Source organism: Aethalodelphis obliquidens, unplaced genomic scaffold, assembly GCF_003676395.1.
Source record: "Aethalodelphis obliquidens isolate GAN/ISIS:26980383/991018 unplaced genomic scaffold, ASM367639v1 scaffold40, whole genome shotgun sequence".
NCBI lineage: Eukaryota > Metazoa > Chordata > Mammalia > Artiodactyla > Delphinidae > Aethalodelphis > Aethalodelphis obliquidens.
Genome location: NW_020837984.1, coordinates 8,677,203 through 8,703,672, shown reverse-complemented (window position 1 = coordinate 8,703,672; position 26,470 = coordinate 8,677,203). Strand labels below are relative to the sequence as shown.

At 37.2% G+C, this 26,470-nt stretch overlaps 1 protein-coding gene across 1 annotated transcript in view; it reads left to right on the top strand.

Annotated features, from left to right (window-relative positions):
- Window positions 1-26,470, top strand: part of WDPCP (WD repeat containing planar cell polarity effector) — a 276,699-nt gene that overhangs the window by 238,990 nt on the left and 11,239 nt on the right. Inside the window, exon 15 of the mRNA XM_027131634.1 lies at window positions 14,634-14,736. Within this exon, the coding sequence (XP_026987435.1) occupies window positions 14,634-14,736 (103 nt within the window). The remainder of the gene's footprint in view (window positions 1-14,633; window positions 14,737-26,470) is intronic.

Below are 26,470 nucleotides of genomic sequence, written 5' to 3'. Positions count from 1 at the left end.
TATTCACCAGAAAAATATGAAGGGTGATTTTATGAACTGAATTGTGTCCCCCTGTCTTTCCAAATTGATATGTGGAAGCTGTAACCCCTAATGTGACTGTATTTGGAAGTGAGGCCTTTAAAGATACAGTTAAGGTTAAGTGAGGTCGTGGAGGTGGAGCCCTAATCCAATATGACTGGTGTATTTGTAAGAAGAGGAAGAGACAACAGGGATGCATGTGCACAGAGGCAAATCCAGCAAGAAGGTGGTCACCTGCAAGCCAATGAGAGAGGCCTCAGGAGAAACCAAACCTGTCAGCAGCTTCGTCTTGAACTTCCAGCCTCCTGAACTGTGAGAAAATAGTATTTCTCTTGTTTAATGTGCCCAGACTTTGGTATTTTCTTATGGCAGCCCTAACAGACCAATACAAATGGCGTAACTTTAGAATCAGTAAATAAAAACACAAAAAAGAAGACTTGATAAATTATTACAGAACAAATAGGAAATAATCAAAAGGAAATAAATAAGAGTGTGGCAAATAGAAAGTAAAAAATAAGCTGGCAAGAATGTCTAAGCATCAGTAATTATAATGTCAATGAATTAAATTCACCTACTGAAAATCAGAGACCACAAAATTGGATTTTTAAATATCCAGGCATGTGCTGCATATATAAAACACTCCAAACCCAAAATAACATGGTTCAAATGGAAAAATATATATAATAAATGCTTCCAAAACCAACTGTCAGAAGAAAATATCTGAAGACAAAAGTATTAAAAGGGAAAAAGAAGGTGAGGCACTTTTAAAGCATGTGCTCAAATTCTTTGATACTCTTTTTTTTTTTTTTAATTTATTTATTTATTTTTGGCTGTGTTGGGTCTTCGTTTCTGTGCGAGGGCTTTCTCTAGTTGTGGCAAGCGGGGGCCGCTCACTATTGCGGTCTCCCGTTGCGGAGCACAGGCTCCAGACGCGCAGGCTCAGTAGTTGTGGCTCACGGGCCCAGCCGCTCTGCGGCATGTGGGATCCTCCCAGACCATGACTCAAACCGGTGTCCCCTGCATTGGCAGGCAGATTCTCAACCACTGTGCCACCAGGGAAGCCCCAGATACTCCTCTTTTCGAAAGGTGGTGCCTTATCCTCTCATCCCCTTGAATGTGATCTGGACGTAGTAACTAACTTCAGCTATGAAGTGTGACTTCTGAAACTAGGTAATAAAATGTGTTGTGGCTTCCTTTTTGCCCCTTTCTCTCTGATCACTTGCTCTGGGGGAAGCTAGCTGCCATGTCGTGAGGACATTCAAGCAGCCCTATGGAGAGGCCTATGCAGTGAGATACAGATGCGTCTGATAAATGGCCGGTAAGGAACTGCATTTGCCAGCCATGTGAATGAGCCATCTAGAAGCAGGGCCTTCATACACAAACTTTCAGATGACTGCTCCTCTGGCCAACATCTTGACTGCAACCTCATGAGAGACCCTGAGTCCAAATTGCCCAGTTAAGTCTTCTTGGATTCCTGACCCTCAGAAATTATGGTATAATTGATGTTTATTGTTTTAAGCTACTAACTTTGGGGGTAATTTGTTGTGCAGCAATTGATAACTAATAGAGAGAGATCCTTTATAATAACATAGTTGATAATCATAGAAATAATCCATCAAATAGAGATAGCACTATTCATTTAACTACAGAGCTCCAAAATATATTCTAAAAAAAAAAACCTTCAAGGAAAAGTTGAAAAATCCACAAAGTGCAGGATGTTAGCACACCCTTCTCTGAAAACCATACACTGAGAAGGAAAAAGACAGTAAGGATATTAAGGATTTTAAGAACATAATTAGAAAACTTGACCTAATGAAGATATGTTTAATAAACATATTATTAAACATATTAAAGAATGCATATTATTAATAAAGTCATTTTAAATAATCATATCTAAGCCACCAAGGAAATATCAACATATTCCACATATTTCTACCACAGAAATCATATTCAGTGACTTCTGTGCAGTAAAAGTAAAAACTAACTATAAAAAGATCACCCCAGGACTTCCCTGGTGGTGCAGTGGTTAAGAATCCACCTGCCAGGGCTTCCCTGGTGGTGCAGTGGTTGAGAGTCCGCCTGCCGATGCAGGGGACACGGGTTCGTGCCCTGGTCCGGGAAGATGCCACATGTTGCGGAGCGACTGGGCCCGTGAGCCATGGCCGCTGAGCCTGCGCGTCCGGAGCCTGCGCTCCTCAATGGGAGAGGCCACAGCAGTGAGAGGCCTGTGTACCGCAAAAAAAAAAAAAAGAATCCACCTGCAAGTGCAGGGGACATGGGTTGGAGGCCTGGTCCGGGAAGATCCCACATGCCACAGAGCAACTAAGCCTGTGTACCACAACTACTGGGCCTGCACTCTAGAGCCCACAAGTCACAGCTACTGAGCCCACGTGCCTAGAGCCCATGCTCCACAACAAGAGAAGCCACTGCAATGAGAAGCCTGTGCACCACAACAAAGAGTAGCCCCCGTTCACCACAACTAGAGAAGGCCCGTGCACAGCAGTGAAGACCCAACGCAGCCAAAAATAAATAAATAAAATTTTTAAAAAAAGATCACCCTGATAAAAAATAACATGTGCCCCCAAATTTAACAACATACTTATTAATAACTCTTTGGCTAAAGGTGATCTCAAAGTGGAAATTGTAACTTAATGGCAATGAAAATATTACATATCAAGGTCTGTGGCTTGCAGCCAAAGCAGTAATACTCAGAAGAAATTTCATAGCCTTAAATTCATTATTTTTTTTAAAAGATTGAAAATAAATGACCTGTGCTTTCATCTCAAGAGAACAAAGACAAATAAATCCAAAGAATGTAGAGAAATGAAATTAATGAAGATAAAAGAATTAAATTTTTTAAAGTAGAATTTCTCAATAAAATCAAAGCCATTTTCTAGAAAAGACGTGTAAGATAATAGTTTAGAAAAATATCATCAAGGCTTAGAAAAAGAAGACAAACACACACACACACAAACTAGGATTGAAAAGGACATAACTACGGCAAAGGAAATTTGTTTTTAAAGAGAAGGATACTATTAATTTTGTTTTGAATTTATTTTTATCATGGATAAAAAACAGAGGGAATAAAATAATGAACTGCCATATACCAATCACCTAACTTCAACAAGTACCTATACATGACCAAACAGTTTTCATTTATATTTCCAACCACCCTACATCCCATTTTGGATTATTTTGAAGCAACGTATTATTTTACTTTAAATGCTTCATTATATATCTCTGAAAGAGAAGTTTTGTTGTTTTTTTTAAAGAAACATCATCACAATACTATTATTAAATCTAAAGAAATTCCTCTTAGTTTCTTACTTATTTTATTTATTTATTGGCTGCATCAGGTCTTAGGTGCAGCACGCGGGATCTTTTGTTGCAGTACACAGGCTTCTCTCTAGTTGTGGCACGCAGGCTTAGTAGTTGTGGCTCACGGGCTCCAGAGTGAGTGGGCTCTGTAGTTGTGGTGTGCAAGCTCCAGAGTGCGTCAGCTTTCTCGTTGCAGCACGCAGGCTCTCTAGTTGTGGCGCGCAGGCTTAGCTGCCCTGTGGCATGTGGGATCCTAGTTCCCCAACCAGGGATGGAACCGGCATCCACTGCATTGCAGGGCAGATTCTTAACCACTGGACCACCAGGGAAGTCTCTCCCCTTAGTTTCTTTTTTTTTTTAACATCTTTATTGGGGTATAATTGCTTTACAATGGTGTGTTAGTTTCTGCTTTATAACAAAGTGAATCAGTTATACCCTTAGTTTCTTAATATCATCAAATAATCCAATTGATGTTCAGATTTCTCTGTTATCTCCAGAAGTATTTATTTTAAAAAATCTAAAAGGTAGTTGTATCTCAGGATCAACCAGGTCCAACGTTACATTTGGTTGATGTGTCTCAGTGGTTTAAAGTCTATTTTTTTTCTTTTTTGTATTTATTTAAAATTTTATTTATTTATTTATTTATTTATTTATATATTTTTTGTCTGTGTTGGGTCTTTGTTACTGCACGTGGGCTTTCTCCAGTTGCAGTGAGCTGGGGCTACTCTTCGTTGTGGTGCGCGGGTTTCTCGTTGTGGTGGCTTCTCTTGTTGCGGAACATGGGCTCTAGGCCCGCAGGCTTCAGTAGTTGTGGCACATGGGCTTAGTTGCTCCACCACATGTGGGATCTTCCCGGACCAGGGATTGAACCCATGTACCCTGCACTAGAAGGCGGATTCTTAACCACTGCGCCACCAGTAAAGTCCCTCAGTGGTTTATTTTAATCTGACTTCCAGCTTTCTCTCTTTTCCCCACTTGTTTTGCAGTTTTGCTGTTGAATAAACTGAACCATTTGCCGTATAGAGTTTCTCATATTTTGACATGTGCCAACCTCATATCTTTGGAGTGCTTATTAATATGTTCCTCTGTCTCCTGTGTTTCCTGTAAACCATTAGTTCATTTGGGTCTGTTTCAAGTGACCATTTTTTCTCCTGGTTAGGGTCACATCTTCTTAGTCCTTCTCACCAAAAGTGAGGTCATCACTTTTGGTTTTATCCTTCATTTATAGTATATATATATATATATATATATATATATATATATATATATACACACACACACACACTATATATATATACTGTATATATAGTATATATATATAGTGTATATATATATAAAACTAAAGATGCATATATATTCATCTATATCCCTGTTTTTAAATAAAACTTCTGTTTTAGTGTTTTAGTAGCATATTAAAACATTGTTTGGCAACTTGATGGTTTTTTGTTTTTTCTTAATTTTATTGAAGCATAGTTGGTTTACAATGTTGTGTTAATTTCTGCTGTACAGCAAAGTGATTCAGTTATACATATATTCTTATTCATATTCTTTTCCATTATGGTTTATCACAAGATATTGAATATAGTTCCCTGTGCTGTACAGTAGGACCTTGTTCTTTATCCATCCTATATATAATAGTTTGAATCTGCTAATCTCACACTCTCAATCCTTTCCTCCCCCCCACCCCTTGGCAACCACAGTTCTGTTCTCTATGTCTGTAAGTCTGTTTCATAGATTTGTTCTTTTGTGTCATATTTTAGATTCCACATAAAGTGGTATCATATGGTATTTGTCTTTCTCTCTCTGACTTACTTCATTTAGTTTGATAATCTCCAGATCCATCCATGTTGCTGCAAATGGCATTATTTCATTGTTTTTCATGGCTGAGTAATATTCCATTGTGTGTGTGTGTGTAAATATATATATACACATACACGTACGTATACACATATCACATCTTCTTTACCCATTCATCTATCGATGGACATTTAGATTATGTCCATATCTTGACTATTGTAAATAGTGCTGTTATGAACATAGGGGGTGCATGTATATTTCCTAATTATAGTTTTGTCTGGGTATATGCCCAGGAGTGGGATTGCTGGATCATATGGTACCTCAATTTTTAGTTTTTTAAGGAACCTCCATACTGTTCTCCATAGTGGCTGTACCAATTTACATTCCTACCAACAGTGTAAGAGGGTTCCCTTTTCTCCCCATCCTCTCCATCATTTATGATTTGTAGACTTTTTAATTATAGCCATTCTGACTGGTGTGAGGTGGTACCTCATTGCAGTTTCGATTTGCATTTCTCTGATAATCAGCAATGATGAGCATCTTTTCATGTGCCTGTTGGCCATGTGCCTGTTGGTCTTCCTTAGAGAAATGTTTATGTCTTCTGCCCATTTTTTGATTGGGTTGTTTGCTTTTTCGTTATTGCATTGTATGCACTGTTTATATATTTTGGAAATTAAGCCCTTGTCGGTTGCATCATTTGCAAATATCTTCTCCCAGTCTGTAGGTTGTCTTTTTGTTTTGTTTATGGTTTCCTTTGCTGTGCAAAAGCTTAGAAGTTTGATTAGGTCCCATTTGTTTATTTTTGCTTTTATTTCTATTGCCTTGGGAGACTGACCTAAGTAAACACTGGCGTGATTTATGTAAGAGAATGTTGTGCCTATGTTCTCTTCTAGGAGTTTTATGGTGTCATGTCTTATATTTAAGTCTTTAAGCCACTTTGAACTTACTTTTGTGTACAGTGTGAGGGTGTGTTCTAACTTCATTGATTTACATGCAGCTGTCCAACTTTCCCAGAACTACTTGCTGAAGAGACTGTGTCTTCCCATTTGTATATTCTTGCCTCCTTTCTTGAAGATTAATTGAACATAGGTGTGTGGGTCTATTTCTGGGCTCTCTAATCTGTTCCATTGATCCATATGTCTGTTTTTGTGCCAGTATCACACTGTTTTGATTACTCTAGCTTTGTAGTATTGTCTGAAGTCTGGGAGGGTTATTTTTCCTCAGGATTGCTTTGGCAATTCTGGGTCTTTTATGTTTCCATATAAATTTGAGGATTATTTGTTCTAGTTCTGTGATAAATGTCATGGGTAATTTGATAGGGATTGCATTAAATCTGTAGATTGCTTTGGGTAGAATAGTCATTTTAACAATTTTAATTCTTCCAATCTTAGACCATGGCATATCTTTCCATTTCTTTAAATCATCTTCAATTTCCTTTACTAATGTTTTGTAGTTCTCAGCATATAAGTAAGTCTTCCACCTCCTTGGTGAGGTTTATTCCTAAGTTGTTTTTTTTTTTTAGATGTGGTTTTAAAAGGGATTGTTTATTTACATTCTGTTCTGATATTTCATTGTTAGTGTAAAGAAACTCTACTGATTTCTGTATGTTAATCTTGTATCCTGCTACCTTGCTGAATTCATTTATCAGTAGTTTTGTGAGTCTTTAGGGTTTTCTATATATAGTAACTTAATTTTGTTATAATATCCTGGGAATAACTCTGATCATTCTATATAGCAGTATATAAAATGATCAGAAGAATTTTAAAAAGTATGATAATATATACAACAGTGCAATAAACATGAAAACTTAGTTAACGTGAATAAAATGAAAAACTTGAATTGATTAAAATAGATGAATTTAAATAAACCAGTAGCTCCAAGGACAAAATTCAAACAAGCCAAAAATATAACTCCTAAAAAAAGCAGTAGGTTTTATTTATGAATTAAAAACTTAAAAACTTATTCTAACATGAAAATAAGTGTCATTCCAAGTAAATTCTCCATTTGGTAACAAAATCTAAATTCTTTACATATATTTTCACATTTAAAATAATTATTCATTGTTCTTATATAAAAAAGATTATTTATGTAGATACTTATGTAGACATTAAGAACTGATTACTAAAATTTATATTAATATTAATGTAACTTATGAGATAAATTATTTCATAGACTTCCTTATCTTGAAAGTTACTTTTCCCTCAAATCTACAAATATGATATTTCTAAAATATTAACACATTATCAGAAATATTTTATTCCTAATTCTTAAAACTTCTTATTAACCAGATTTGTCCTATGAAAAGAAATGCTATTTTGAATAAGTACAAAGAGAAGTGTATCAACATTTTACTTTACTTGAAATAAAGCAGCATGAAATTAAATGTTCTGAAAGCAGTTTTGGACAAGGCTTAAAGCTGCAAAGCTTGTAGTTAATGAATTTAAAATTTATATTATCAACTGATATGAACTAAGTAAAATATTATAGCAGGGAGGGCCAGAACATGGTAGTCTTAAATGTGTAGAAGCTGTTGCATGTCTTTGTAAGTGCTTCTGTTATCTCATACAAACCTATCAATCCCCAGAAGCCTAACAAAAATTAGAAAAGGTTATAACAACATCAATACATTATAATAGTTAAACTTATCTGTCAGTGACTAGTCCAAAGTATGATTTCAAGATGAAAATCTACTCAGGATTTTTTTTTAGCTTTGAATAGTTTTTTTTTTTTTTGGTTTTGCTGCACGGCTTGCACAATCTTAGTTCCCCAACCAGGGACTGATTCTGGGCCCTCAGCAGTGAAAGCATCGAGTCCTAACACTGGACCACCAGGGACTCCTTAGCTTTAAATGCTTTTTGTTGTAAATCTGCATATTCATTATAGTAGTACATTAAATACCACCTGTGAAAGGTAATGAGCTCCCAGGAATAACAAGTCTTTTATTCCAGATCTTAGATGATACAGAGAGAATATGTGTCAATTTTTAAACATGGATCATAGCCAAAGACTCTCAGTGTTTGTCATCTTTTGTTCAGTGGAAGCCAATTTCACTTAATAGTGCTAAAAGATGTTACTAATATAAGTCAGTTTGGCAAACAGTAAATTAAAAATTGTCGCTGAGAATGACAGAAACTAAATAGTTCATTCTTCTGAATGTTTTTCTGAAAACTTGCTTCCACATTAGTAACACTTTTATAATAAAACCATTCATAACTAGGTAATCCTGATTGGGTGGCAGTAAAGGTTGGGATTTATCAATATGACACTTTTCAGATCTATTGTCATCTATGTTATCCCTTTAGACCCATTACATGCCATTTTAATCTTATACAATAAGTCTCCAAAAAGAGACCAAGGAAACAAAAAAGGACTGTACAACTTACAATGTCTCCTTGTGCCATGTGCCTCCAAGACACGTGATTCTAAACATCTAAGTATGGTATGGTAACACAGTTCACTAGTATGTGAAAACCTTGATGGATGGGCATCAGGGGGTAGATACATGTTTTATGGGGCCTGAAACTTATACTTCTGAAGAAAAATAATTTAATTGACCTAGAGAATATTATGCTTAGTAAAATAAGTCATAGAAAGACAAATACTGTATATTATCACTTAGATATGGAATATAAAAAATAAACAAATATATATAACAAAACAGGATAAGACTCACAGATATAGAAAACAAACTAATGGTACCAGTGGGGAGACAGAAGGGTGGGAGGGTCAAGATAGGGGTATAGGATTAAGATATACAAACCTCTATGTATAAAAAAGATAAGCAACAAGGATATACTGTACAGCACAGGGAAATATAGCCATTATTTTATAATAACTTTAAATGGAGTATAATCTATAAAAATACTGAATCACTATGCTATACACCTGAAAATATTATAATATTGTAAATCCACTATACTTCAATTTAAAAAAGAAAGTTAAAAAAAAAAATTAACATTTCAAGTACAAAAGTAGGTACTGGGAAGGATATGTACAAATAAGAGGCAGAGAAGCTTATGCTTTATAAACTTTGTAGTAAATTTACCTCTGCATCTGGCACGTAGTAAACACTCCATAATTATTTGTGGAATAATTTTTGATTAATAAGTATTAATTAAATTTAAAGTCAAGATGAGAAGGGCATGACTTTCCCAGTAGTGGTCTCTTGCAGTGTATTTAATATAATATCATTTAACAGTACCTTAGCCTTAGTCTCAACCAGCTTTACTGCATGTCCTGTATTCTTGTATGTGCTGTCCCAATCAAGTAAAAGACATGAAAATGAAATACAAAGCCAAGTGGCTTTTACTTTCTTGACTTATTTAGAATATGACCATTTCCCAGGGGTATATGAACATATTTAACTGTATATATCCAACATTTAAACTAAATTGAAACACTAAAACTATCTAAAAGTTAAAAAATAAATGTATCCAGAGGATAGCCAATTGGGGGGGGGGTGATATAGATACTAGATACTAGATGTCTTTTATCACACTGTAAAGATTCATGCATGAACTGTCTCAAACTGAGAGGTATGGAGTTACAGAAATATACTCTCTACTGCATTTTACTAAAAACTACATTCATATATATGAATAGTGAGAAGGTCCACAGAAATGAAAACCTTCATGGTACAGATATAATATCAACTCAAGAACTGTTAAGCCTTATTACCTTCTTGAAATTAATGACCCCAAATTCCCTATAACAGTTAAAAAATTAAGAGTAGAAATCACAGAATTAAGAATGAGAGAGAGAGAATATGTTCCAGAAATAATTTGTGGACCACAGATCTTATAGCCAACACTTACATCACTGTTAAACATAAAATACTAACATTAGTAACTCACAAAAAAACTGATATTTTTTATGGGTAACTTTCTTTTTCACTGATTTATATGCCTATATACTAGTGCTATTATATAGTCTTAATGTTAACTAGAATAAGTCTTAGATATTCTTGACCATTTACTTTCACATATGAATTTTAAGATCAACTTGTCAAGTTCCATGAAAAATATTGAAGGGATTTTGATTGGAATTCCACTGAATTTTACAGATTATTTGGGGTCAGAATTGATATCTTTATGATGTATAATCTTTTCAGCCATAAGCAGGTGTATATCTGTATTTTAATCAGGTGTTCATTTACGTCACTCAGTAATGGGTGGTAATTTCTTCTTAAATGCATTGTATATCTTTTGCTTATTTTCAGTGAAGAATCACATATAAATTTTGCCAGAGACAAGAAGATAGGAAAAAAAGCTGCCTTAGCTTATTTGTAAGGCTAGTATAACTTTGATACTAGTTGAGGGCTTGTTAGCAGTCAAGTGCAAGTAAAGTGATAGAATTTCTTAAGAACACAGACGCACTTATATAATACTGTACAGCAACTATACCTCAGTAAAAAAAAAAACATAAATGCAAAAGTATTAAATAAAACACTAGCAAACTGAATACCGGAGTATATATATTTTTAAATTACTGCTAATTTCTTCATTGAATATAAGGATCTATTATGAAAGTATCATGCCACTCTTGGATTAAAAAAGAAAATCAACATGATTTTTTCAATTGATATACATTTAAGTTGCTTCTGATTTTTTATCGTTGTAAGTACTGCTGTCAGGAATTCCCTGGTGTTCCAGTGGTTAGGACTGCATGCTTTCACTGCCGAGGGCCTGGGTTCAATCCCTGGTTGGGGAACTAGGATGCCACATGCTGCATGGTGCAGCCAAAAATAAAAAAAGATAGTCTCAAAAAAAAAAAAAAGTATTGCTGTCATCACCAATCTTGGACATAAGATTGGTCACATCATTTCCTTAAGAAGATTTTCCAAAAGTATATGTATGCAAATTTGAATTCTGATGTATTACTAAAATATGGAATCATCAAACTTTTTCCATAAAGGACCAAACAGCAAATATTATAAGCTTGTGGGCCAAAAGGAAAAATTGAGGTTATTATTTAGGTACTTGAGAAAACAAATTTCCATAGATTTTTATTGATAAAATTTTAAATGTAATAATTGAGTATGATAGAAAACAAATTTCCACAAATCTTTATTGATAAAATTAAAAATCTATTAATTGAGTACAGTTTTCATAATAAAGTTCTACAGATGTGAATAATGGAATTCTTTTGTGGGGGGATAACATTTCTCTTAATAAGGGTTGAAAGGTGGTTTTCCTTAACAACAAAATCTGTTGCAAATGTTCATCTGTGAATACTGATCTATGATGAGATTTTATGTATTTCAACTTTGCAAATTTCTTTCCTCGTAGATAAGTACTGCCAAATACTGATATCAATCCATGAGCGTATGGTTTAATTGCACATATTCACCGATCAGAAGGCATTTTTACAATTCTATTAGCTAAAGGCTAGACTGCCTTTTAACATGTTACTACATTGCAAATTAATTACTTCCTATTAAAGTTCCTTAATTGCAACATTGGAATATGGACATTACCTTTGCACTTGTATCAAGGTTGAAAAATGTTTCTGTGGACTGAAATACATTGCTGGGAATTTGTATATGAATGGAGATCTCACTTCTTTTTTTAACTTTTGACAGTGCAGGAAGTGTATAACACAGCCTGTAACACAGCCTATTACTTGCAAGTCAAACAACGTTCTCACTGAAATGACTTTATCACAATATAAGTTTCACATATAAGTACTGTTTTGCTTTTAATAGTTTCAGATTGAAACACTTTCAAGTCTTCAGCATAAGGTAATTCCAAAGCCATTCAGAGTTGAGTGGTTGAGCACAGTTCTTCCAACCATTTAAAAATGTAAACACTATTTTCTTTTAAAATTGAAGTATAGATGAGTACAGTATTATATATACAGGTGTACAATATAGCAATTCACAATTTTTAAAGGTTATACTCCATTTATAGTTATAAAATATTTGCTATATTCCCTGTGTTATACAATATACCCTTGTAGCTTAATTTATACCTAATAATTTGTACCTCTTAATCCCTTATGCCTATAATGCCCTTTCTTCCCTCTCTACTGGTTTGCTCTTTATATCTGTGAGTCTGCTTCTTTTCTGTTATATTCACTAGTTTGTTGTATTTTTTAGATTCCACGTGTGATATCATACAGTACTTGTCTTTCTCTGTCTGACTTATTTCACTTAGCATAATGACAAAACCAAAAAACCTACTGAATGGGAGAAAATACTTGCAAACAATATGATAAGGGGTCAATATCCAAAATATATAAATAGTTCATACAACTAATCATCAAAAAACAAACAACCTGGTTAACAAAATGGGCAGAAGAACTGAATAGACATTTTTCCAAAGAGGAAATGCAGATGGCTAACAGGCACATGAAAAGATGCTCATCATCACTAATCATCAGGGAAATGCAAATCAAAACCACAATGAGATATCACCTCACACCTGTCAGAATGGCTGTCATCAAAGAGAACATAAATGACAAATGTTGGCAAGGATGTAGAAAACAGGGAACCTTCATACACTGTTGGTGAGAATGTAGACTGGCGCAGCCACTGTGGAAAACAGTATGGAGGTTTCTCAGAAAACTAAAAGTAGAACTACCATATGACCCAGGAATTCCACGCCTGAGTGTATATGTGAAAAAAACAAAAGCACTAATTCGAAGAGATACATGCACCCCAGTGTTCATAGCAACATTATTTACATTTGCCAAGATATGGAAGCAACCTAAGTGTCCATCAACAGATGAGTGGATAAGGAAGATTGTGGTACATATCAGGCTTCCCTGGTGGTCCAGTGGTTAAGAATCTCCCTGCCAATGCAGGAGACATGGGTTCGAGCCCTGGTCCGGGGAGATCCCACATGCCGCAGAGCAACTAAGCCCGTGTGCCACAACTACTGAGACTGTGCTCTAGAGCCCTTGAGCCACAACTACTGAAGCCCGGGCACCTAGAGCCCATGCTCCGCAATAAGAGAAGCCACCACAATGAGAAGCCCGTGCACTGCAACGCAGAGTAGCCCCCACTCGCTGCAACTAGAGAAAGCCCACGCGCAGCAGCGAAGACCCAACGCAACTGAAAAAAAAAAAGTCATAAAAAAAAGCGCACACACACACACACACACACACACACACACACACACACACACACACACACACACACACACACACACACACACACACACACACACACTGGAATACTACTCAGCCATAAGTAAGAGTGAAATTTTGCCATTTGCAGCAACATGAATGGACCTGGAGGGCATTATGCTAGGTAAACACCGTTCTTTACTCAAGGGCTGTACAAAAGGCAGGCTATATTTGGCTTATAGGCCATAGTTTACTGACCCCTGCTCTGTAAAGTCTATATTCCCAGTAAATGTAATAAGTGCCTGTTTCCCCCAAATTTTGCAACCAGTAAGTAATAACTTTAAAAAATTTGTCCAGTTTGAAATTACATTTTTTCAACTTTGAACATTAGGACAGTGAAATACCTTTTCATGATTATAGGCCATTTATATTTCATCATTGAAAACTTGTTGTTCATGTTCTTTTTCCATTTTTATTGCAATAAAATTCTCATTCCAACAGTCACCCTGTGTACCAAAAAGAGTTCAAAGTCCTTTTTAGTGGCTCTGTCTACTTCTTTAGAATTATTTTCCACTGCATTCTCCCACACAACCAACATTCCTTCCGTATTGAAAGACCTGCCATTGCTTGATAGAACTGTGTTTTCTCAAGCTTCTCTATGTATGTGCACCAGGTATCATTCATTTTCTGTTGCCTTTTCTCCATTTTCCCTTCTACTATAACTCTTATTTATCCTTCAAGATGCAGATCAAGGATCAGTTCCTCCTCTTTGGTTCTACACCATTCTTAACTCTGCCATAAAACCTATTACACTATGTTACTAACTGTTGTTTACAGTTGTCTTTCTCCCTACTGGGCTGAAAGCTTGTTGAGAAACGGTATTGTAATTGATCTCTCTTTTCACAACTTAATAGGCACTGATTATTTGTTGACTGAATAAGTTCAAGATGATAGTAGTGTTAATAATATTAATAAAGTAACATGTGCCAGACACATAAATATCAGAGACAAATTTGTATAATAGTATTCCTTATAAAATGCTTATCATAATGAACAATTGAATTTTGAAGAAGCTATCTCAGATAGTAAAATTTCATTAAAGAAAATAGCCACTAAGATTTTTATTCCCTGACAAAACTAAGTACATCAAACATTGGATTTAAAAGCTTGTTTTTTTCCCTAAAGACTTAATTTATTTAAATAACTGCCACTAGTTATAGCTATGATTTCCAATTCAAGAAAATTTGCTTGTATTAGAAAACTGAGAAAATTAAAATACAAAATTTTTGTATTTTATCATCAGCCATGTCTGTTTTGTGATCTATTTTTGTTACTGTTTTGAAAGAACAGTAAGTTCTTTCTTTCAAAATCTCCTTTGTAACTTGACTAAGATACATTTTGGATTAATCTTTTATCTTGCTTTATTTCCAAAGGACATCCATTACCTTGCACTAGAAAAGGGCGAATTGGCACTAGCTGAAGTGGCAAGAAAGAGAGCTAGTGACATTGATGCAGAATCAATAACCTCTGGAGTTGGTAAGATTTAATGCTGTTTTTTTAAAGTGCTTTTTATTTTAATCAATACTTATTCAGTATCACTTGTATTTACATTTGTAGGGCATGGCTGGTTAATTTGAATTATTTTCTTTGTGAAGACAGTGTCTTTTTTTAGAAAAAACAAGAATTAAGCCTAGGTAAATAGTACAATATGGATATTTAACTTGGAATTGTGTTAATATGCAAATTAATAATCAGTAATTAATAACTACTTAGCAAAAAGTTAAAAAGTCATTGTTCTTTTCATAAGATTTTAAGGAAAACAGTTTATTATTATTAGTGCTATTATTAAAATTAACCAACACAGGAACTTATATAATCCTTTATTTTTATACATAGACATGTCACATCTCAGAAGAATTCCCTCCTATATCAGACAAAGTACTTCACGTGAAATTTAGGTTTGATGGGTGATTTTTTTTTTTAATTTAGAAGCCACTAGATTCATTTTACTGTGAGTCTTCCAAAGAAGATAAATCAAAAGCCTAAATTGAATCTAAAAGTCCATTCAAAACTTTATAATATAGAAAAATGATGTCTTTAAAAACTATAATAATATCAGCATGAGTTTCCTTTTTCTAAACTCAATTTATCCTAATGTGACCAACTCTGAAAGTACTGATCTCTGGACATCCCAATTTTTATTGTTCCTGGTATTTCCTATTCCTAAATTAGGCAGAGGACCCTCAGAAATTGTAATAGAATTTATTTCTTCATGGAACTCCTATAAAACAAAGAAGTTTCAGTAAGGTTTCCACTTGGTAAGTTGCTTGAAAATATTATAACATTGATTATCCATTGATGGATCATCTTGTGCTTTGTTTTTGTAATGTTGGCAGCCAAAAGGAGCAATTGTTGGCTTCTCTCTAACATCACCACCAGAGATCCCAGTCTTCCAGTTGGTACTGAAGGACTCAAAACCATACTACCAGGGTAGCTCTAAAGCTGAATACCAAAGCTGACAGTTGTTTACCAGAAAGATGATTTTGTTCTCCCTCCCCCACCCTGAAAAAGTTCCAAACTGATCAAACCCAAAAGATGCGTAGACCACTTTCAAATCTTCATTCCTAATGGATAAAGGATATTCAATATTAATATAATATTAGATAAGAGTAACTTCAGTTGACCTATCAGTGTATATTGTTACTTGCTAAGGATAGTGATGTGCATCCCAATAAAAACAATAATAGCTAATATTTACTGAATGCTTACTGTGGGCCATGTACTATTCTGTTAACTACATTTACTAACTTAAGCCTCACCGTAATTCTTTGAGGCAGGTACAATTTATATTTGTGATAAGTCACTTATAACTAAATAATGAAATCATACCCTATTAATAGGAATTGCTGTGTTACATCATGGGGATACAAACATCCTCCATCCCCATCCCTCTTGCCATTTAGGAAACACAGCAGGAGGTTAATTCATAGCAAATTTTATCAGAATTTTCCTTAGTTGTCATGTACACTGCCTTTTCCACCAGGGTTTCAGATATAATGGAGGCAATATTTGCATTTTAAAGCTATTTAAATTTACTAAGAGTGAAAAGGAATATGAAGAGATTACCACGAAATTTCAGAAAAATGAAGAAACTCCACTATTCACCAAAATGCATCCTGTGCCCTGTGTATATTTTGATCAGGTTACCTAGGCCAGCTGATAATTCCTAGCCAAAGAGTTTGGTGTTCCCCCTTTGAGCCCTGCCTCATTTCTAGTAAATACCTTTTTTTCACTGAAACCCTGTTACTCCCCATTTCTCAGCTTTTTTTCAGGCCTTATCCTATGGCTTTGATTACTATCTCTTGTCAAAGATCCATTTAATAACAACAGTAACTATCAAGAGGTAAACAGCTTAGATAAATGTTCTACTCCACTTTTGTTCCAGAAAACTGGGGTGGCTCTCACTTATATTTAGCAGACAGAAAAAACGAATCAGCAAACTTTAAGATACAACATTTAGAATCATTGAGTCTGAGGAGCAAAAGGAAAAAAGATTAAGTGAAATGGGCCTAAAGGACTTATGGGACACTCTCAAGCATACCAACAACTATGGGAGTCTCAGAAAGACAAGTGAGAAAGAGACAGAGAGACTATTTGAAGAAATAATGACCGGAAACTTCCCAAATTTGAGGAAAGAGATGGATCTACAAATCCAACCTCAGTGAACTCCAAATACAATCAACCAGGAGAGAGACCCATGCTAGGACAAATTATAATCAAACTATTAAAAGCTTTTCAGCTTGAAAAAAGCATCTTGAAAGCAGCAAGAGAAAAGCAACTTATCATATACAAGGTATCCTCAATAATATTATTAGCAAGTTTCTAGTAGAAACCTTGGAGGCCTGAGGCAATAAAATGACATATTTAAAGGGCTGAAACAAAAAAGAATGTCAATGGAGAATTCTATATCCAGCAAAACTTTCCTTCAAAAATGAGGCAGAAATTTAGACATTCCTAGCTAAATAAAAGGTGAAGGAGTTCATTACCTTCCCTAAAAGTAATGTTAAAGGGAGTCCTACAGGTTGAAATGAAAGGATCGTAGACAGCAACTTGAACCCATATGAAGAATGTAAAGATCTCCAAAAGAGATTAATGCATGGACAAATATAAAAACAATTATTATTATAATATTTTACTACACTTTTTATTTTCAACAGGAATTAAAAGACAAATGCATAGAAAATAATTATAAATCTGTTAGTAGGTACACAGTATATAAAGATGTAATTCATGACCTCAATAACATAAAGTTGGAGCACAGGAACACAACTTAAGTTAACTTGGTATCCATTCAAATTAGATTATTATAATTTAGGATGTTATCATGTAATCCCCATAGTAACTACAAAGAAAATAACTATAGAATATACACAATGGAAATTCAGACGTTTCACTACAAAATATCAACTAAACACAAAAGAAGGCAGTAATGGAGGAAATTAGGAGGAAAAAGGCTATAAGGGGGAAAAAGGCTTTAAGACATACAGAAATTAAATAACAAAATGGGAAAAGTCCTTCCCTATCAGTAGTTATTTTAAATATTATGGAATAAACTCTCCAGTCAAGTCTGCACAGAGCAAAGAGGTTGTAGGTAGGACTTGACTGGTGAGTTTATGTGGGTGAGGATAAGTGAAAGACACCCATCTCAAAAGAGCTAAAGTAAAAATAGGAATGTCATTGGCATCATGGGATATATGCCAGTACCAAAGGATAGGAATACAGGTGTAACTGAGACATAGCTGTAACCAGAAACTTAAAAGCTGTTTGGACTTTCTTCAATATTTTCTTTCTCCAAAGACCATTTTCGTCTTCTCAAGTTTTTAAGGCAGTAAGCAAGTTTGCCAGTAGGACTCAAACTCTGCATCCTTTAGTTGAGGCATGCAGAGGGAAAAATTATTCTCATTCTTGTTCCAGAATTTCCAGAGAAGGACTTTGATTCAGCTGGTTTCCTTACCCCAGTTGTTCCCATCAACTATGGCCAGAGGGCTGGGTCACATAGCTCCAAGAAAAAGGCTCCCACAATTGGATATGATATGGGGGTCAGTTTTTAGGACAAGGGTATTAGGCAGATAATCCTATAGACATCTACTTCAGAGGTAAAGGAAAGAACCAAACATGACTCCATCCTGCAGGCCAGCAAGATCACCTTTAAAAGAAAGAAAATAGGTGTACTTTCAGGTATTCTGATTCAAGGCTCTTAGAGGACAAGCTGTCCCACAATCATTTGAATATCTAAGACAAGGGAAGGATCAGCACCGTATATCAGGATTTGAGCTGAAGAGACTTCCAAGGAAAGAAATAAAGAGTGAGAAATAAAGGATACAGAACCTTGGGGAAACAAACACACAGAGCTGTTCTAATACCCATTCACTCGCTCCTCAAACCATGCCTATATGGCTGCTATCAAATTATTCCACCAAAACAGTTTTCACAATGTTACAGTGACTCCCCTCTCCCTATCCCACCATGACAGTAAATTGAGTAGGCATTTTTAAGTCCTCAACTTATATAACCTTTACAACAGTAGTTAAATATTATTCACTACTCCCTCCATGTCGAAATTTTCTTCTTGTGATTTCTCTGACATCATTCTTGCATGATTTTCTTCCTAACATTTTTCCAGCCATTCCTTCTCAGTTTCCTTTATTGCTTTGTCTTTATCAGACTTCTGTAAATTAACCAAATGCAGCAATCTGGGGAGGGTTTCAAGAAAAACAACTGAATTTCGTGTAAGAACAGCAAGTTCTATAGTGTTGTTGGGTTTTTTTAAATATTTATTTATTTTGGCTGCACTGGGTCTTAGTTGCAGCATGTGGGATCTTGTTGCGGCCTGTTTAGTTGTGGCAGATGGACTTCTTAGCTGTGGCATGGGAACTCCTAGTTGCAGCATGCATGTGGGATCTAGTTCCCTGACCAGGGATTGAACCCAGGCCCCCTACATTGGGAGCATGGAGTCTTACATACTGGACTTCCAGGGAAGTTCTTTGTAGTGTTTTAACTTGCCCTTTTCCCATCTGCCCCACCACCCAGCTCCACAGTAGCCTTGAAAACCACAGCCCATAATCCTGGTGAAAATCAGCAGCTCCAGGAGCCAGCAGAGAGTAAAGAACAGTATTGGAGGTCCTTCAAAGTCCCAATCCCAGATAACTATCATTATTTGACTGATGGTTCCTTGGAAGACCTCTTGTGTAAGCCTTTCTTTATTTGACCTGATTGGAAGCTCACTCTTTGTGAAAAAGCCTTTTCCCCAGGGTGCTTTGTGGAAAACTATTAGAGGCAGTTGTTTAAGATTTTGGCTGCCTGAGAAGGTAAATAAGTACTGGGGCAAACAATAAGCCAACCAAAAAGCTAAAAAGGAAATTCTAGAGAATAAGATATCCATAGGAGATTTGAAAAGCTCGAAAATCATTCTGGGACTCTGTATACTACTGTGTGCATGCCCGGGACTGTGTGCATTCTTAGGAAATACATGAGATGGTCACCTAAATTCTCACCTCTGGCTGATCTGGAGGCTCTATGCATGCAAGCAGTGGAGGCTAAAGCTGAGTTGTAAAATGCCTAGCTGAGCATTCAAGGGGTTCCCTAAAACACAGAACCCCCACCCAAAAAGATTCCAAGATAGGATTCTAGGATTAAAAATCTTTATCCAATCTGTAGATGACTATTTAGGTAACTGAAAAGAGATTTCAGTGGCTGCACACAACAAAGGATATACACTTTACAGAATTAGTTCAAAAGTTACCAAACAACAAATAGCAACAACAAACCTTGAAGAAGAGTGATTTACAGAGTTGCCACATTATATTTAAATATATTAATATATTTAACATTTACACATTAAATATTTATAATATTTAAACATATTACTTAAATGCAGTTTTTCAACAAAATTTTGTTTTTTTAATTAAATTTAATTTTTATTTTATATTGCAGTATAGTTGATTTATAATGTTGTATTAGTTTCAGGTGTACAGGAAAGTGATTCAATTATAAACCTACATATATCCATTCTTTTTCAAATTCTTTTCCCATATAGGTTATTACAGAATATTGAATAGAGTTCCCTGTGCTATACAGTATGTCCGTGTTGATTACATATTTTATATATAGTGGTGTATATATTAACCCCAAATGCACAAGATTTTTATGTATTAATTTTGTATCCTGAAACTTTACTGAATTTATTGATGAGCTCTAGTAGTTTTCTGGTAACGTATTAGGACTTTCTATGTGTAGTATCATGTTATCTGCAAAGAGTGGCAGTCTTATTCTTCTTTTCCAATTTGGTTTCCTTTTGTTTCTTTTTGTTTTTGTTTTTGTTTTTTTGTGGTACGTGGGCCTCTCACTGTTGTGGCCTCTCCCATTGCGGAGCACAGGCTCCGGACGCACAGGCTCAGCGGCCATGGCTCACGGGCCCAGCCACTCTGCGGCATGTGGGATCTTCCCGGACCAGGGCACGAACCCGTGTCCCCTGCATTGGCAGGCGGACTCTCAACCACTGCACCACCAGGGAAGCCCCTCTTTTTCTTCTTTGATTGCTGTGTCTAGGACTTCCAAAACTATGTTTAATAGATGTGGTGAGAGTAGACATCTTTGTCTTGTTCCTGTTTCAGTTTTTCACCATGGAGAATGATGTTAGCTGTGGGTTTTTCATATATGGCCTTTTTTATGTTAAGGTAAGTTCCCTCTATGCCCACTTTCTGGAGAGTTTTTTCATAAGTCATTGCTGAATTTTATCAGAAGCTTTCTCTGCATCTATTGAGATGATTATATGGTTTTTATTCTTCAATTTGTTAATGTGGTGTATCATATTTATTGATTTGTGGATGTTGAAGAATCGTTGCATCCCTGCGATAAATCCCACTTGATCATGGTGTATGATGCTTTTAATGTATTCGGTTAGAATTTGGTTTGTTAGTATTTTGTTGAGGATTTTTGCATCTATGTTCATCAGTGGTATTGGCCTGTAATTTTCTTTTTTGTGGTATCTTTCTTTTTTTTTGCGGTACGCAGGCCTCTCACTGTTGTGGCCTCTCCCGTTGCGGAGCACAGGTTCCGGACACGCAGGCTCAGCAGCCATGGCTCACGGGCCCAGCCGCTCCACGGCATGTGGGATCTTCCCAGACCAGGGCACGAACCCGTGTACCCTGCATCGGCAGGCGGACTGTCAACCACTGCGCCACCAGGGAAGCCCTTTTTTGTGGTATCTTTGGTTTCAGTATCAGGGTGGCAGTGGCCTCATAGAATGAGTTTGGGAGTGTTCCTTCCTCTGCAATGTTACCTCTTCTCTAAATGTTTGATAGAATTTGCCTGTGAAGCCATCTGATCCTGGACTTTTGTTTGTTGGAAGTTTTTAAATCAACAGTTTCAATTTCAGTACTTGTAATTGGTTTGTTCATATTTTCTATTTCCTCCTGGTTCAGTCTTGGAAGGTTGTACCTTTCTAAGAATTTGTTCATTTCTTCTAGGTTGTCGATATATAGTTGCTTGTAGTCTCTTATGGTCCTTCGTATTTCTGTGGTGTCTGTTGTAACTTCTTTTTCACTTCTGATTTTATTGATTTGAGCCCTCTCTTTTTTTCTTCATGAGTCAATTTTGTTTATCTCTTCAAAGAACCAGTTTTTAGTTTCATTGATCTTTTCTACTGTTTTATTCTTCTCTATTTCATTTATTTCCGCTGTGATCTTTAATGATTTCTTTCCTTCTACTAACTTTGTGTTTTGTTTGTTCTTCTTTCTCTAGTTACTTTAGGTGTAAGGTTAGGTTATTTATTTGAGATTTTTCTTCTTTCCTGATATAAGATTGTATTGCTATAAACTTCCCTCTTAGAACTGTTTTTGCTGCATCCCATAGTTTTGGATTGTCGTGTTTTCATTGTCATTTGTCTCTAGGTATTTTTTAGTTTCCTCTTTGATTTATTCAGTGATCCATTGGTTGTTTAGTAACATATTGTTTAACCTCCACGTGCTTGTGTTTTTTTACTTTTTTGCTTGTAATTGATTTCTAATCACATAGCACTGTGGTTGGAAAAGGTGCTTGATGTGATTTCAATTTCCTTAAATTTACTGAGGCTCACTTTGTGGCTCAGCATGTGATCTATCCTGGAGAATGTTCCATTTGCACTTGAGAAGAATGTGTATTCTGTTGCTTTTGGATAGAATGTTTTATAAATAACAATTAAGTCCATCTGATCTAATATGTTCCCTGTTGATTTTCTGTCTGGAAGAGCTGTCCATTGATGTAAGTGGGTGTTAAAGTACTCTACTATTATTGTGTTACTGCTGATTTCTCCTTTCATGGCTGCTAGCATTTGCCTTATATATTGAGGTGCTCCTATTTTGGGTGCATATATATTTACAATTGTTATATTTGCTTCTTGTATTGATCTCTTGATCATTTTGTAGTGTCCTTGTCCCTTGTAACAGTCTTTATTTTAAAGTCTATTTTGTCTGATATGAGTATTGCTACTCCTGATTTCTTTTGATTTCCATTTGCATGGAATATCTTTTTCCATCCCCTCACTTTCAATCTGTATGTGTCCCTAGATCTGAAGCGGGTCTCTTTTAGACAGCATCTATACGGGTATTGTTTTTGTATCCATTCAGCAAGCCTGTGTCTCTTGGTTGGAGCATTTAATCCATTTACATTTTAGGTAATTATCCATATGTATGTTCTTATTGCCATTTTGTTAATTTTGGATTTGTTTTTGTAGGTCTTTTTTCTTTGCTTCCTCTTTTGTTCTCTTCTCTTGGGATTTGATGACTATTTCTAGTATTGTGTTTGGATTGCTTTTTCTTTTTTGTGTATCTGTTGTAGATTTTTGGTGTGCAGTTCCATATAGCAGTCTACATATATACAAGATTATTTCAAGTTGCTGCTCTCTTAATTTCAAAGGCATTTCCAATATCCTGCATTTGTACTGTCCTCACGATTGCTGGTTTTGATATTATATTTGTGTGTGGAGTCTTTCCTACCTTTAGCTTTCCCATTCGTAATTTTCTTGTTTCTGATTGTGGCCTTTTCTTTTCCACCTAGAGAAGTTCCTTTAGCATTTGTTGTAAGGCTGGTTTGGTGATGGTGAATTCCCTTAGCTTTTGCTTGTCTATGAAGCTTTTAATTTCTGTCAAATCTGAATGAGAGCCTCACTGGGTAAAGTATTCTTGGTTGTAGGAGTTTCCCTTTCATCACTTTTAATATATGGTGCCACTCCCTTCTGGCCTGCTGAGTTCCCACTGAAAAATCAGCTGATATCCTAATGGGAATTCCGTTGTATGTTGTTTGTTGCTTCTGCCTTGTTGCTTTTAATATTTTCTCTTTGTCTTTAATATTTTTTAGTTTGATTAATATGTCTTGGAATGTTCCTCCTTGAGTTTATCTTGCCTGGGACTCTGTACTTCCTGGACTGGAGTGAGTCTTTCCTTTCCCATGTTAGGGGAGTTTTCAGCTGTAATCTCTTCAGATATTTTCTCAGGCCCTTTCTCTCTGTATTCTCCTTCTGGGACGCCTATAATGTGAATGTTGGTGTGTTTAATGTTATCCCAGAGGTCTCTGAGACTGTCCTCATTTTTTTTTTCCATTCCTTTTTCTTTATTCTGTTCTGTAGCAGTGATTTCCACCACTCTGTCTTCCAACTCACTTATTCGTTTTTCTGCCTCATTTATTCTGTTGATTCCCTGTAGTATATTTTTCATTTCGGTTATATTGTTCATCTCTGTTTGTTTGTTAAGTCTTCTAGTTTGTTTTTTTTTTTTTTTTTTTTTTACTGTGTTGCGTCTTTGTTTCTGTGCGAGAGTTTTCTCTAGTTGTGGCAAGCGGGGGCCACTCTTCATCGCGGTGCGCGGGCCTCTCACTTTGGCAGCCTCTCTTGTTGCAGAGCACAGGCTCCAGACACGCAGGCTCAGTAGTTGTGGCTCACGGGCCTAGTTGCTCCACGGCATGTGGGATCCTCCCAGACCAGGGCTCGAACCTGTGTCCCCTGCACTAGCAGGCAGATTCTAAACCACTGCACCACCAGGGAAGCCCCTAGCTCTTTGTTAAACATATCTTGTATCTTCTTGGCTTGTACCTCCATTCTTTTTCCGAGATCTTGGATCATGTTTACTATCATTACTTGGACTTCTTTTTCAGGTAGATTGCCTATCTCCACTTCACTTACTTGTTGTTCTGGGGTTTTATCTTGTTCCTTTGTCTGGACCATAGTTCTCTGTCGTTTCATTTTGTCTAACTTTCTGTGTTTGTGGTTTCCTTTCCACCGGCTGCAGAGTTGTAGTTCCTATTGTTTCTGGTGTTTGCCTCCTGTTGGGTGAGGTTGGTTCAGGGGCTTGTGCAGGCTTCCTAGTGGGAGGGACCGATGCCTGCCCACTGGTGGGTGGAGCTGGGTCGTGTCCCTCTGGTGGTCATGGTCATGTCAAGGGGTGTGTTTAGAGATGGCTGTGAGCTCAGTACAACTTAGGCAGCCTGTCTGCTGATGGGTGGGGCTGTGTTCCCACCCTGCTGGTTGTTTGGCCTGAGGTGTCTCAGCACTGGAGCTGCAGGCTGTTGGGTGGGGCCAGGTCTTGGTGCCAAAATGGCAACCTCCAGGAGAGCTCACACCCATCAGTATTCCCTGGGACCTCCGCCACCAGTGTTCTTGCCCCCACAGTGAGCCACAGCTGACCCCTGCTTCCCCAGGACACTTTCCAAGATCTGCAGGTGAGTTTAGCCCTGGCTCCTGCTTTGTGTGGGTCCCTGTACATGTGAAACCTTGTGTGCGCCTTCAAGAGTGGAGTCTCTGTTTCCCTCAGCCCTGTGGAACTCCTGCATTCAAGGCCCACTGGCCTTCAAAGCCAAATGCTCTAGCCTAAATCCTCAGGCTGGGGAGCCTGACATGTGGCTCAGAACTCACTCCTGTGGGACAACCTCTGTGATATATTTTCCAGTTTGTGGGTCGCCCACCCGGTGGGTATGGGATTTCATTATATCATGAAAGCACCCCTCCTACCATCTCGTTGTGGTTTCTTCTTTGTCTTTGGATGTAAATATCTTTTTTGGTAGGTTCCAATCTTTTTTGTCGGTGGTTGTTTAGCAGTTAGCTGTGATCTTGATGTTTTCATGAGAGGGTGAGCTCAAGTTCTTCTACTTTGCCATCTTGTCCACAATCAAGGGGCTGCTTTTAGTTTAGATTCTTTATGCCTCTTTCCTCAGCATGTGCTGGCTGTTATCCCCTTGAAATGGGGGTTTACAGGTATGGTGGCCTGTGCATGCTCCCAGGATGGCACGTACAGCACCCTGTACCTGTGCCCACATCTCTTAGTGGAAGCGGCTGCCTGTGCACTCCCACAACAGCAGGGGCAGTGATTGGCACCTGTTCTCATGTCTCTTGGTGGTGGTGGCAGCTCACACACTCCCAGGACAGTGAGGACAGTGACTAGCATCTTCTTGTGGGTCTCAAAGCAGCAGCGGTGGTCCGTGCACTCATGGGACAGTGGGGGTAGTGATTGGCACCTACTTGCAGGACTCTTAGCGGAGGTGGCAGCATATGCCCATCTCTGGAACCCAGGATGGCATTGGTGGCTTGCACCCACCCCTGGAGCTCATGTAGATGGTGTCCTGTTGCCTGAGAGTGAACACAGAGAAAGAGGCTCCTATGGAGGTCCCACTCCTACCCCTCTCCCTTGCACCCCCAATGGAGCCTTGCCTCTTTGGTGGGCCCCAGCTTCTTCCGAGTGTACCCTCAGTTGCCACATTCCAGCCTCTTCCGGCTGTGTCCGCACAGCCAACTGTGGTCCTCTCCCAGGTCTGAGCTCCAAAGCCTGAACTTCAGCACCCAGCCCCTACCTGCACCAACGGTTGAGCGTCTGAGGCTGAGGAGCACAGGGTGGCAGTACCAACCGTTTCTGCATGTCATTCTTCATTTTACCTACAGCAAACTGGTTGCTACGCTCTCCTCTGAGGCTCCAAAGCTACTCTTCCATCCAGGCTGATCTCCCCACCAGTTAGGGACTTCCCAGGGTGCAGGAACCTGTCCTCCTCCACAGCTCCATCCCTGGGGCACAGGTGCTATCCCGATTCCTTTCGCTCTTTTTCTTTTGTCCTACCCAGTTATGTGGAGGTTTTCTTGCCCTTTTGGAAGTTTGAGGTCTTCTGCCAGCGTTCAGTAGCTGTTCTGTACAAATCATTCCACTTGTAGATGTATTTTTTATGTATTTGTCGGAGGCAGTAAGGTCCACTT